This window comes from Canis lupus, chromosome 31 (genome assembly GCF_003254725.2).
Source record: "Canis lupus dingo isolate Sandy chromosome 31, ASM325472v2, whole genome shotgun sequence".
NCBI lineage: Eukaryota > Metazoa > Chordata > Mammalia > Carnivora > Canidae > Canis > Canis lupus.
In genome coordinates this window covers 29,133,899-29,148,850 of record NC_064273.1, presented here as the reverse complement: position 1 = coordinate 29,148,850, position 14,952 = coordinate 29,133,899, and the positions used below count along the sequence as shown (strand labels likewise).

Genomic DNA, 14,952 nt, shown 5'->3' with positions numbered 1-14,952 from the left:
AGGAAAGCACTGCTGCTAATTAAAGGGGGGAGACCAAAAAGCTTCTGAACTTAAAAAAGAATTCCTATAAAAAGGTATTACGGGAACAGCAACATTTGAAGCAAGGCTTCAGATTAAAATACTGTATCATTGTTACTTCCCAGATTTTGATAATTATATTATGATTGCATGAGTGACTGTGCTTGTCTAATAGACTTCAAGGACTTAAGGCACAGAGGGGAATGAGGTCTGCAACTTAACACTCAAATGGTTCAGAAAAGTGTGTATGATGAGAGAGAATGACAAAGCAAATGTGGCAAAATGTGAACTACTGGTGAATCTGGATGAAAATGTTTCTGGAATTCTTCATACTATTCTCACAACTTTCTTGTGTGTTTGAAATTATTTCAAAATAGAAGTGATCAGAGAAAAGAGAAAAGTCAGTGAAGGACAGCCCCTTCACCTCTAGCACAAAACCTTATAAACTTTTTAGAGCAGACATATTCAAAACTGAAAATACTCAGTCACAGAAATGTAAATTTTTCATTTTATTCAAAGTTGGTACAGAAGTGCTAATAACATTTCCATAAAATAATTACTATACTTCAGTTACAGGACAAGATACCACAGAAAGGAATATACTTTGCAAGAAATGTAGGTTCATCTGAAGTTTCCAAATACTTTTTGAAGGCTAATGCAGCAGCTGGCAAAATAACACACAGTACACAAAGAACAGTGTATTTTACAGAGTCAGTAATGAAAACTGACAGCTCTTTAGCAGATTTGCTTCATTGTTTTTCCATTTTTTCAACAATAACACTTTTAAAAAACACATTAAACCAAGATCATACATGTCTACAATTTTAAAAATCAGATTGTATACAGTAAGTTAGAATAATAGTCAAGTTAGAATTGTCATGTATGGTTAACAATCCTAAATCTACAATTTCAATTGTATTCCTTTCAATACAGAAATAACCTGGTTTATACCAAATTCTACTTTCTGCTTGCAACTAAAATATTGTACAATGTGAAGATGGACCCCATCCATCAAATCTTTAAAAAAAAAAAAAAAAAAAACCTGTGGACAATAAAGGGTACACCGAAAATCAGTTTACACTTCCAAAAACTCACCAATAACTCAACAGCTTCATTTATAATCACATTTGGTCTACAATGCATAACTGACAAAATGATAACATGTACACAATACACACCCCCAGTGCACAGACTGGTCTCTTAAAGAAAATAAGAACAAAGCATAATAGGGAGGACACTGGAAAAAAACGATTTTCAACGTAGACGACATCTCCTTAAAATGCAATACTTACATATCAAAAGTACTAGATAAAAGCAGCAGTATTCTGCTGACATTTGGCTTAAAAATAAAGAAATGAATGAAGCAATTTCACAGGTATTAGAAAAGGAATTGGTTTTCTTCTTGAAGAAGACTACTAACTTTTGCACAGCAACTATTTTTGATATCCACCTTATCAAAAAAAAAAAAAAAAAAGCACTGAGAAGCATAACATAGTTCATATGTGATTGCCAACATAGGTCTGGGCAACAGAAAATGGGATGTCCAAGCAAAGAATGGGTAGATCCCTGCTGTATTTCTGAACTCTGCTGGCAATCTATAAACCAAAGCAATATTGGTGGGGGAAAGCAGGGAACAGATTCCATATCATCATCTGACACTAATGTAATATGCCATTATTAACAAAAATAAAGCTTTTGCATTTCAACAACGCCACAGAAAAGTCCATGAGCAAAAGACTCGTTGATCTGTTTTTGCCACTCAAAAGTTAGAGATCTCAAAGTGAAATTAGAAAATTCTAATTATACATATTTACACTGCTAGGACTACTTTCACCTAGACTAATTAAAGCAATTTTCCATGGAATTATAAATGAAAGAAATTCTGCCAAAGGAATCTTCAAAAGCATTAAGTTTTTGCAAACGATTTTAAATTTAAAAGCAACATTTAAAAGTACAGACACATACTATATAGGACTAACAAGTTATAACTGCTTTGCCTTATCACACATTGCTAAGCCAAAGACGTTCCTCAGTTTTGTTTTGTTTTTTCCTGCATTTCTGGCACTCCTCTGCCCTCATCCCCCTGAAGCCTGAGGTTTCACATTCTAAAATACCGAGGGAAAACACCTGTTTTTTGCTGGAGGGGCAATCTTTCCCTCAAGGCATTCCGCTTAACCCTTCTAAAACATGTGACATTGGTCTACACCAGCTTTAATCTTCATTCCATATATTATCAGAGCTGACCAAGTCTTTCCTTAAGAAGATAAATACACAAAATAGAGGAGAGTGGGAACCTAAGTAGTCACTTCTCTCCCATTCTGAGAGTTACAGCTTTTGACCTATGGGCAAAATCCAAGACAAAGACTATTTATTCATTCTTGATAAACTGGGACTATTCAGGTAAAGAAAGCAAGGGATAAGACAAAGACAATACTGAGTGCAAGAAAACACATTCAGATTTCATCTAATCTAGTCATGAAGCAGGGAATGGGACAGGTAAAAGAATCCTTTAGACTCTTAGAACCACTGTGAAAAGCAAAGTAGCTCATTTGGCAGATCTGCCTCAGATTTAGTTTGATGCTCAGAACACTTGGATCAAATTCTGCTCTATTAAAATGAAGTGCAGTAAAGCACATGAAAAAGTTAGTAAGATATGTTCACCTCTTACAAACCTACGCAAAGATTAAAGACAAGTAGTATTTGCCCTGTTAAAAATGTAAAATTTCTTCATGTTTTCAGGGTACTACTGACAGCCGGTAAAATTTCCTACTAAAGATTTAAAATAAAAAATAGTAATAATAACAACATCAATGGCTCTACAGCTTAAAGCAAAAGTTTGTCAAACTGTTCCACCCACCAAAAGCCTAAAAGTCTGTCTCTGCTTTAGTTCCAGATTGTAGGAAAGAACCCATAGACCCCCATTTTCACTAATAAGCCCCAAATATAATTGCAATGTTCTTGTTCTTGTTCTTCTCTCCCTCAACCAAAGTAGTACAAACTTACTCAGATTATTACGTTTGAACCACTTATCATTTAGGACCACAACTCAAGATACCTCACTGTCTAGGGCTTTCCGTACTATAGTCCTCCACAACTCCCGAGGGCTGTACGACTGGCACTTGTGGGATACTGAGAAATACTGTTAGTCTTGTGCTTTCTACATGTGGAGATACACACCTGCATGTTTGAACATGATTTGTGCTTTCTATGGACTTTTACTTTAAGCTTTTTACCTATCATGGAATGTGAAGCTCTTGTCACATGTATGTTCTCAAATATGCCTATCAAACCTACATCAAAAAAACAATAGTTAAAATATACACACAGAATTAATAAGTAACCTTATAGTTTTAATTAAGGATATAAAACAAATATAGATGAATAAATAACATTTAAACTGCAACAGGAATTAGAGCTACCTGGTTTCCTTGAACCTAAATAAAGGCTGCGTATATAAAGTACGTAAATATAAATGTATTTTTTTGTATTTCCTTGACTAGTTATAACAAAATTTAAAAAGAGGAACTGTAACAAATAAGTATATTCTATCAAGAAAGGGAAATGTGTAAACTAGCAGAGTCAATATTGGCAAACAGAAGGCACTAATCAAAACACGTAAATTTCAGAAGCTGATTATATTATGAAATACCCTATATACTGGCCTTTGCCAATTTGGGATTTCAATAACAGCAATGAGCTTAATTTCAGTTTCCAACTATTATAACCAAGAGTGAGTTATTAAGGAACATTCATTCCACTTATAGAAGTCTAGGCTACAATGATATATTGAAAAATTATCCAGACTAGTTTGTCCAAAGGCAATAAAAAAAGTAAACACTCCTTCCTCCAGCAGCACTGGGGTACAAGGTGAATTTACCAAGATAAATATAAGTCTCCAATAAGGTTGTGGTTATCTACCGTCAACTTGTGCTGTTGAAGAAATGACTGAAATATGTATTTCCCTTATTGACAGAGTTCACTGATTGTAAACTATCTTAAACTTGGGATAGGGGTAGGAGAGGATGGAGTGGCTTCGTTATCATGGGCAACAATTAAGATCTAGTGCTTTTCTGAGAGCAAAGCTACTGTTCCTACACTACGAAAAATCTAAGACCACTGTGCTTTTGTCCTGACTCGCTCTTCATTTGCTTATTTGTTCTAGCATCCCTCTCTTCAAACATAGTATGAATCCAGGTAACCAAACCACACTGGAAAGTTGTTACATAAAATTATTGGTTTAAATCAACAGCTTCAGATTATGGTCCTCCCCTAAAAGGTAAAGTACCTGAAATTAAGTAACGGTACAGATACATCAAAGCTTTATTTCTGAGTAAAAGACAAACATATCCATGGCTAAGGCTGTTAAGTTACCAAGATAAACAGGGTGCTTAACCCAAAACAAAAAACTAAATCCTATCTTTTATACAGGATTTGAGATGGAAAACAGAAACATAAATTATATCAATTTTCACAACATTTCTTTAAAGGTGAATCAGTAGTTAAAAGCCTTATTTCCCAGCATTGGAAAGAAGCTTAAATAAAAATATTTATAGGACTGTGACTAATGGTGTGGGACTCAGTGCTGGCAAAGCCTATTAAGTAGTTTGAACCTTAGCTAAGTTCAATTCTAGGAGTGAAAGAAGTTGCATACCTAGTCTTCTAACAGAGGGGGGAGAGTCTGATAAAAAGCATACCAAATTAAGAGAAGTGACTTTAGTGGAGGAAAAGGGATTTGCAGCCCTGAGGTAAGCCAACCAAGTCTAACCAAGTATAAGTAATCAAAACTTCTTATATGATCCAGTTTCATACCTAACTAGTACAAAAGGGTTTCTCTATATGCCAACTAATTCCAACTTTTTACCCTTAACTACTGCACGAACAGGCTTTTTGGCATTAAAACCAACTCCATTCCTCTCTGCATTATGACACCACCATTTCAAAGGGACTGGTGTGAATTTTAACTATCACTGCCTCACTAATTTTTGAAGAAAGGGGTTTTTAGAATACAATAATGATGTATTATTAGGGCTTTTATTATTAGTGAACATTAGTCTGAGAAAATCATTCTTGAGAATTAACAGTTTAAGCTAATAGAAATTTAGTATATTTAAACACAACCATAGTTAATGAATCATTATTTGGATCCAAGTTTTCAAAACTGGGGCAAAGCAACACTTTTGCACATCATAGCAATAAGCCTGAAAGTGAGTTAAGCTGATAAAATATCAAAAGAGGAATTTGAGAAGTGTTAAAAGAACAGATAAAGAATTAAAGCAATGTAAGGGAAGACAAATAGAGGGAAAGACCAGTCTCTCTGAATGGTAGGTGAGTATACACACATATAGGAATATACCCTATTTGTAAAGTCTGCTCAAGCTAATGTCAACATCAAAATGACTTAATGCAACTTAACACTTTGTTAATGAGATACTGTATGAATACAAGCTTAAAAGCAGATTTTTCTACTAAAGTATTGCTATCAAATATCAGTCACTTTAACCTCAAAAATGTTTAAAAACTCATACTTCACAATATGTAATGTCAAACTAGGGTTTAACAGGCTAGATCTTATTTACTAGTGTCCTAATCTATATGGGGAAAAGTTTAAACTAGCTTGTAGCCAAAATGCTTCAAGTTCTAGAATTCTCTGAACAGAATTCTACATCTGCACATTTTAAGCTAATGTTTGTCCTTTGCCTAACTTGTTAAGTTTGTATCACCCAGGTATTTCTCAGCATCTCATTTAATAGTTTTTCTGACTTCTTGGAAAAATTTTGTCCTGGCAAGTCTCTTTGGTCACATGACGTAACAGGAATGGTCTACATACATTGCTCATCTAAACCTGGGGAATGGTGGTGAGGTGTCACTATTCCATATCCACATGGTCCTTTCCAGCCATCATACCTCAGATGAAAATGACACAGCAGAGTAAAAAATATATGGAAAGTAACTGGCCAAATACTGCCAACTGGGAATAACTGACCAGTCTAAACTTTTAAAAGCTACTGATATAGCCAGTCTGTAGGATGGTGAAGAATAAGAATAACCCATAGGTTGCACTAAATGATATTTGGAGAGGGGAAGATCCATGCACCCTTTCAGTACCAGAAGAAAGCAAGCAATGGACTGAGAAATGGAGACACTGAGAGATTCTCAGTGCCCTAGACAAGACCTTTCAGTCCCCCCACTCACAATCAGCCTCGGGTTAAAGACTGAGTGACAACCTCCTAATCAATTCTTAAAATGTGAAATTTCACATGTGATAGGTCTCTGCTAATTACTTGATGTGCTAAGACTATGACCCTGGCCAGCCTCTTTGTACAAAAACACAATGGATCCTTTGAGCCAAGTGAAAAGGAAGCCTTGGGAGAGGAGATCTGCTCAATTTAGGCCAAAGGACACAGTACCACCACTATTGCTTGATGTTTCCCTAATCTAAAGATAAGAGTAATAACCTCAACCAGGAAAAGAATGGCTATGGAAGAAGACTGGCTCAGCTATTTCAAAAGCCACTTACTATCTTGGGGCAAAAGGACATAATATTTTTGGAGCCAATAGTTCTTCTACATGCCAGAGTTATTAATAAGCTCTGCTCATCAGATCTTAAGACTGAGACTGCTTAAAAGGACAAAAATCTAAGAACTGGGGATACCATTAACAGCAGATCAGACAATACTTTTTCCCTACCTTTGAAGACTAGTGTCTTCACTTCATTTTGACTCTTAGGTAACTATTTTAGTCAATACCACTCTTATTCAATTCTGAACCTTAGCTTGAGCCAATACAAAAATATATACATATTAATGTCTACAGACAAAATGTCATCACTTAGGACTCATTTAGTTAGTGTAAAGTATGAACATTTTGCTAGCTTAATACAGACCATGTATCACTCCATGAACAATCATTCTAACGAAACATACTGAACAGTGGTCCCCTGAATGAAGTTGCAATCAGCAATTCACATACTTATTCAAGCACATTATCTATTACTGGAAAGCAATAAGAAGGGTAAGCTTCAGGGACTTGAGTCTCAACAGACTGATGTTTATACTGGCAAGAATAAACATCCTAATGGATATGCTAATAGTCATTCCTTATTTACAGACATGAGTACTCTAAACTTGACCTACTGCTATATACACACAAACAGACACAAGATGATGTATTTCATGTATCGTACTGAGACAGCAGCAAAGGGGGGGGTGGAGGTGAGGGATCCTAATACTCCAAACTATTAGGACTCAACATTAAATAAAAGGGAGAAAAATCCACATAAACACCACCTATTAATTTATGCTGTAAAAAAGAAGGGATTAAGAAGGCTGCCCAGCCAATGTGTCAATTTTCTTTGCTCAGTTATACAGCAATGTGTTCAAAGTCAAAGAAAATTTTAATTCTTACAACTTAATGCCAATTTGAAAAATCTAAGGTCCTATTATTTTCCCAAATACCGAAAGGTTGTCTCAAAGGAAAAATAGTTCCTTTGAGAAGAGGACAAACCATGAGTCCAGCTTTGGATACACGGTTTTCTGTTCTTCCCAATAGACTTTTTATAACCTTGGGACATGTCACAACCACAGCCTCCTCCATACAAGAAAAGGATGGTCCCTATTTATTTGGCCCCCAGCTTATAAACCTTAAGAATGAAACTGAGAAATAAATTCTACAAGGCACTCTAAGCTCTCAGAAATCATGCTATTCATACATGAATTATTTTTTCATCTACAGACTCAGTCTATCAGAAAGCCTCCTGGAGATGGGAAGACATTATGGTACCTGATTATTTCTAAAATCAACTTTGGACTAATCAAGCCCATCATAATGAAACTCATTTATAGAATACAAAAAATTTGTGAAGTCATTAGGACTGAGTTTTGATTCAAAATCTACAAAAGTATCTAAAAAAGTAATACTTTTCCCTAAAGAATACAAGCTTAATAAATTCATGCAATTTAAAAAGTATCAGAGATTACAGGAAAGTCAAAGAAAGTAGATACACAATTAAGTTTCCTTCATATGTTATGGAGGAAAAAGGACCATGTTGAGCACACAGACACAGAAATTTGTAATCTGTAGAGCTTTTCTCTAATATCTTTTGCATCCTGTCCTCAAGAAGGGGAATCAGCCTGTGAAAAAGATTCCCATCCGTGAAGGTTACAACACAGTGCCATGCCATGTGAAGACAGAATCCTCTAAGTACACAAGTCCTACGATATCCTCCACAAGACATACTACTAAACCCAGAAGTTCTTATTCATGACAGACACCTCTTTAACATGCTATCCATTCTACAGAAAGACTATACTGACAATCTACCAATGGCAAGGCATGCACTCTGAGTTTTCTGTTACTAATGTCCAGTTTGCACTGGAACCTCCTCATGCTCTAAGTCAATGTAACTTTTTAAGAATGTAGAGGCTGTGTACAGATGGCAAGTCTTTCAAAAAAAAGAAAAAAGTAAATCAGGAAAAAAAAAAACCATCAAGGATACGATATGATCTCAGAATTAAATTTTCCCTCCAAAAGCTTAACTTCAACATTGCATGATCTAATCAAGCAGGGCAACCCAGCACAAAAGGCAGTGACAATTTTCTTCAAATTTCTAGACATATCTTCCAACTGAATCCACTTGGAAAAGCATGTGGCTAATAAAAAATGCTACCAAATGACAAAAACAAAGAACAAAGCTAGACAATTAGTGGAGTATGAGTAGTCACCTGTTTAGCATAAGCTCATCAAACACTGCTTGAGGACTGCTAATTCCCAAACTATATAAATAACCTTAACTTGGTCAATTAATCTGGGGATCATCAGCAATGTTTACTTCATTTTCTCCCCTAACCATCTGACAATACAATCATGACATAACTTTATCAAGACAGACTTGGTGGTCATTTGAGTATCGTTCACTTAAACTCCGGTCAAAATTAGAAAAAAAAAAAGAAAAAAAAGTAACTAGAACAAACTTTTTACCAACAGTCCATATATTGGTGGTACAAGAATAGCTACAGAAAAAAAAACATTCTTCTTCCTTTCTTTTGGCAATCAGAATCCATAGGCTCATGCTAGCAAAATGAACCTGGCAAACGAACTAACTTGTCCTGACACAAGTACCCCGTAAGCACATTAGATTTTCATTACACAACTGATTACACAATGTCTACAAATTCAGTTTTAAATGGTAGGAGGGATTACAGAGACAGAGAAAAAACTTTGAAATGAGCAAGTCTTCTACTTCAGGATAAGAAGGCCTACCAAGATTTGGCAGTGCAGACAGTATACCTTATTCATAATATCTTAGCATATATTCTGCTCTACATGTTCTATGAGAATAATTGGTCTCTCCTTACTTTGGTATGGAAAATTTTAAACCACATTTGCACAATTCAGTCTGTTAAACAAGTTTTACTTCATTTAGGTTGAAAATTTACTTTCGTCCATCTCTGGGAAAATAAAGTCTTGCAAATAGATGATTTTTCTGCTAAGTAAAATTTGGCTAAAACCTATAGCGTAAACAATGCCTGAGAGATGCAACAGTTACATAAGTTTTGTTTTGTTTTCCAAAGACCAGTATTTTCTTAAGTTAGTGTCTCATCATATCCTTAAAAAGTTCATAAGGAGAAATAAACAAACATGAAAATTCCAAGTGAACACACAGCAAAAAGTCCGATATTTAGTATTAGTTTAACTTGTGGAGGCTCTTCCAACATTTGTAAACAAACAGCCTCCTCCTCCATCAGGTCTCTGAGACTCCTCTTGCTGAGGCTCTTACTTTTAAAGCCACAGAACCAATCTATGAACTTCCAGTACCGGCCTCCATCCTCTGTTTCCTTCTTTCTCTCTTTCTCACCCATAAGAGCTGCTTGCCCATTGGAATAAGCATCTACTGGTGTTTCTGCCTCTGAATGCCCTAACGAAGCCACTGGATTGCCCTCTTCTCTGCAGGTCACCAACAGATTAACATCTTCTGGCTGAAGGCCCTTGATGCTATCTTCCGACTTCCCATTGGGAATGATGTGGTTGGTGGCCTCACTGTTCTCACTGCACCTCAGAATGCTCTTCTCTTGCATTTTGTAGGGTTCATCTTTCGGGGAGCAGCTTTCCTTCACCACCAGGCTCTTCTTAGACCAAAAGGTGGTGGTACGAATCTGTTCCTTTGTGGGAGGTGGTGTCAGAAGGCTAACAATTACTGTAATGAGTCCTGTGACCCAAAACAATGCTGTGGCCACATACATGTAATGGATGTCTTTGATGAAGCCTGGCCTGTTATCAGGTTGGTCACATTCTGGGGCACGGTATGCAAAGGCCAGTGTCAAACGGACTGCTCCAAGAACAAAGCCAGCCATTCCACCATAGAAAGCCCCTTGCTCATTACAGCGCTTCCAGAAAATTGCCAGAAGGAAAAGGGCCGCAACTGGGGGTGTCAGGTAATCAGCTACCTCCTGAATGTAAAGGTACATCTGGCCTCCTTGCATCTCCACGATGATTGGCACCCATGCAATGCTGATCACCACCATAAAAGCCACAAATATCCTCCCCACAATCATTAGTTCCCGGGAGCTCGCGCTCCGGCGGATGAGTTTGTACACGTCAAGGGTAAATATGGTACTGGCACTGTTAAAGATAGAGTCCAAGTCGCTCATCAGAGCTGCAATCATCACCGCCATCATTAAGCCACGGAGGCCCACAGGAACCAGCTTCATCACCAGGCGTGGGTAAGCAATATTAGAGCACCCAGCTCTGCTTCCACATACTTGCATGCAGTGCTCTGGGTTGATGCAAGCTATATCATCAGCAAACAGTATTCTGGAAATCATTCCTGGGACAACTATGATAAACATTGGCAGCAGCTTCAAGAAGCCAGCCATAAGAGTAGAGCCTTTGGCATGAGCAATGTTTTTAGCTGCTAAGACTCTCTGCACGATGACTTGGTCAGCACACCAGTACCATACTGAAGCTGGGGTCTGCCCAAGAACAAATCCAGGCCAAGGAACATCTTCATCTGTTGGATTCCGCAACATTTTCAGTGCATCTTTCTTAGGGTGGACATTACAAGAATTTGTGTTGGAAAGGTTGTATGTCAACAAGATGGAAGTAACATTGGGTGAGGCCAACATGTACCTTCTCTTAACTTCCTCAAACCCGCCAATCTCCATCATGCTAATTATCATAAGTGTGAGTGCCCCAACGATCATAAGCAGAGCCTGTAGAGTGTCTGTGTAGATCACTGCAACAAGGCCTCCGGTGACAGTCAGCAAAGCAGTCATGCCAATGAGCAGGATGACAGACACATAGAGGTTCCAACCCAAAGACTCCTGGATAAAGAGGGCACCCGAATACAGATCCACTGAGAGCTTGGTGAAGATATAGAGAATCAGAGACAAGGCTGCAAAATAGACCTGAATCCTATGGCCACCAAATCGCTTGGACAAGTATTCAGGCATGGTGTATACCCCTGACCGGATGTAAATCGGGATGAAAACCCATCCCAGAAGTTGCAAAAGCAGTAAGGCATTGAATTCCCATGCGCCCACTGCAAATCCACTTGCAGCTCCAGATCCTGCCAGCCCAATGAAGTGCTCACTCCCAATATTGCTCACAAACAGAGAGGCACCAATTGCTACCCAGGTCATAGAGCGCCCCGCCAGGAAGTATCCACTCACGGTGCTTCTATTAGATTTCCACATGGCAAAAAAACCAATGCACATGACCAGGATAAAATACAGGGCCACTATGGCAATGTCTGCTGTCTCCAGTACAGCCCTCATTTTGGTAACTTTGTGAATAAAAGTGTCCAATGACAGAAGTGTCCGACTTTTTATTTACTCATTAGTAACCCCAGCCAAGTCTGTAAACCATACGTGAACTGGACTACACAGAGCAACACAGCAGGTCAAAGTCTTTGTCCTTTGGTTTGCTGTCTTGATGGTGGTGGTTGTGATAAACTTTGAAGGAGACAGTTTAAATTTTCCTCCGCTTCTTAATTGGGATTGAGAACTTAGCTCGTACTCTTAATCCACTCTCCACAAGACCATCAGCATTTACTCAGGTGCTGGAGGAGAAATTCTGAGTTGCAGCTAAGTTAGTGAAGCCTACTGTACCAACCCTGCAAGGCAGCAAAGACAAAAGACAAAGATTGAATTAGAGGAGGGTCTCACCAAGTGATGAGGAAACTTTCAGTCTAGCAAAACGGCGCAATAAGACATTCTTTATAAAAAGAAAAAAAAAAAACTTTTAAAATATACTTCAGTTCCACAGGAAAGAGCAATCTATACTAGCACATCTGATATGTAAAGTCATGAGAATATTTATCATTTTGAACTAAGAACAAAAATTCATTGATCTCATAACTAAGTGACCTAACTTCTCTAGCAACTAAGAGCTGCCTACCATGACGTTGCCCTTTTTTCATCTTACTGTTGTCGTCTCAGATTGGAACAGACACCAAGATCCTAAAGCACCTTAAGGGAAGAGGTGGAAGGGACACTAATTTTTTATAAGGACACCACAATGAATCTTCAAATGCTATGAATCCTGAATAATGAACTTTATAGCCAGTTAGGGTCCTGGATGGAACAGGCAGGCAGACTGAAAATGTTACCATCTACACCCAAACACAAAATCAAGTATTACTTACTCTATGCAAAATTATTATAAAATTCTCCTAAATTCCTACTACAAATGTGTATGTGGTAGTTATCACCCAGTAGTGTAGAAATTGTGAGAGGACTCCTGCCCTAAAGGAAAACAAAACATTCCACACACACACACACACACACACACACACACACAAAACTAGGAACACACAACTTATAAAACCCTAAAATTTTATTGTTTCTCCTAGCTAGAAGACATCACAAGATTTTTGAAAAATGTTCAAAAATTTCTTTCCATTCCTTTCATCCGGCAATAATTCCAAGAGAATCTCTGAGCGAATAAAGGCACACGGGCACAAGGTTTGATTTTGTTGAATATTTTTCCCTTTTAATACTGCTTTCTTGTTGAAGGGTATAGAAAGCAAGAATAGGGAGGAGGAGAAAAGAATTTCTCAAAGACCGAAAAATATCTTCCAAACTTCATGAAACAAACATTTATCAACCATTAGATAATAAGTTCTCTTCAATTAAGTCAATCACATATTTTTCAGTCCTGGATTAAGGAAAAAAAAATCACTCTGCAAAACAGACATTTAAATCCACCTAAAATCAAATTTATGGATCAGATGGGTTTTCTCCTGAAAAAACAGACAAATTCTAACTCTACAAAGTTAATTATAATTATAGTTGAGATCAAAATGAAGAACATTTGTTATTCATCCTAATGCCTTCCACACATCAACTTCTAATGTGAGTCCTTTTGTGATAAAGCAACCTCAAAGTGAATTTTTTTCTACATTTGACAAAGTAGATAACTTTTTGATGAATCTCTGCATTTTCCTTTAAAAATCAGTACCAAACTTAAGTCCTATAAATGATACTAAAGGCACCGCTTTCCAAAACTGTTCAAAATAGACCACAGTATTAAAAACTTTTTTAAAAAATTTTTATTTATTCATGAGAAACACAGAGAGAGTGTCAGAAATACAGGCCAAGTTAGAGGCAGGCTCTTCACAGGGAACCCAATGCAGGACTCAATCCCAGAACCCTGGGATCACGACCTGAGCCAAAGGCAGACATTCAACCACTGAGCCACCCAAGTGCCCTGTATTAGAAACTTAAAAATACACCTCTCACTGGCCAGGAAAGGATCTGGAAACAATGGCTAAAGATAAACGTTCTATTGAATTAGGTTATTAGGTCTAACTCATAATGCTGCCTAGATAGAAATGTCTTAAACCCATCTTTATGCCTTTTTTTTTTAAAGCATACTGCACTATAATAATTATACTAAGAAAACTGATTACTATCTTTCCTCCTAAGAGTCTATAATGAGTGACATGAATAAAACTCCCACACAAAAGTATAAAATATACGAACAGTTGGGATTTGTATCACTTCCTACTTGCCAAATCTTCAAAGCTGGTCATATTTCTGTGACCACTATCCCCACCCCTAAAACTTTCTAAAGAAACACTTGGACATTATCTAGAAGGATCCCCTAAATTTTTAATAAAATATAATCAGATAACTAATATACATCAATTACCTAAAAGGTATCTTTAATGTTTCAGTATAAGGGGGCAAGTCCTTAATTAAAAAGAAAATAGCTGTTGGCAGTTATGAAATCCAGCCATTGAAGTAGCTCTCTCCCTGCCATTCATCATCCAAGCCACTTGTTTCAACTTCCACAGAAAAGCCTAATTCACCGGGCAAGACAGCCCTTTCAGGTGTTACTCTTCTTTATGGCAGCTGCTAACCAAAAATATGTTTCTCCCAAGAAGAGACCAACAAAACACTCGGTGCTTTTGTTGGGAGGGGGGGAGAAGGACGAGGAATCTGTGCAGCAACAGCCCCTACCAGCAGCTTCTTTGTTCAGAGAACCAAGTGCTCAAAAAGAAAACAAGCACCTTCTTAAATCACTAGCAAGCATTGCTAGTATCAGTAACATTGTTCTTCTTGTCAAATTGGATCTATACAAGCCAGATCTCTGAGCCATATTTTGTTTCCTGATGAATGAACCTTCAGACTGGTCTAAACCCTAACTTCTCTAGAACAGCAGGTCAGCTACAGAGAAAAGACATGCCCACAGGAGAGGTAGCAGGGAGTGGCCAAACACTAGCTCAAGGCTGACTTTCTCCATTCTGTCTGCCTGTGCTTCCTCAGACCATTCAGAAGCCACTGCCAACAGTCCCCATCTCACTGGATACCATACCAATTTGTGGGCAGGTTTAAGATTTTTCCAATTTAAACAAAAACCATCCAGAGACCAGCACCTGGTAAAGACTGGAAAAGGAAAAACAAAACCAAAAATAGGTCAATTTAGTTTATAGAA

The 14,952-nt window shown here is 37.5% G+C and overlaps 2 protein-coding genes across 2 annotated transcripts in view; both read right to left on the bottom strand.

Moving 5' to 3' along the window:
- Window positions 1-14,952, bottom strand: part of MRPS6 (mitochondrial ribosomal protein S6) — a 66,701-nt gene that overhangs the window by 30,821 nt on the left and 20,928 nt on the right. The gene's annotated exons all lie outside the window — the stretch shown is intronic.
- SLC5A3 (solute carrier family 5 member 3) overlaps window positions 515-14,952 on the bottom strand; it is a 32,989-nt gene continuing 18,551 nt past the window's right edge. Inside the window, exon 2 of the mRNA XM_049104518.1 lies at window positions 515-12,127. Coding sequence (XP_048960475.1) covers window positions 9,633-11,789 — 2,157 coding nt within the window. The 5' untranslated portion in view covers window positions 11,790-12,127 and the 3' untranslated portion in view covers window positions 515-9,632. The remainder of the gene's footprint in view (window positions 12,128-14,952) is intronic.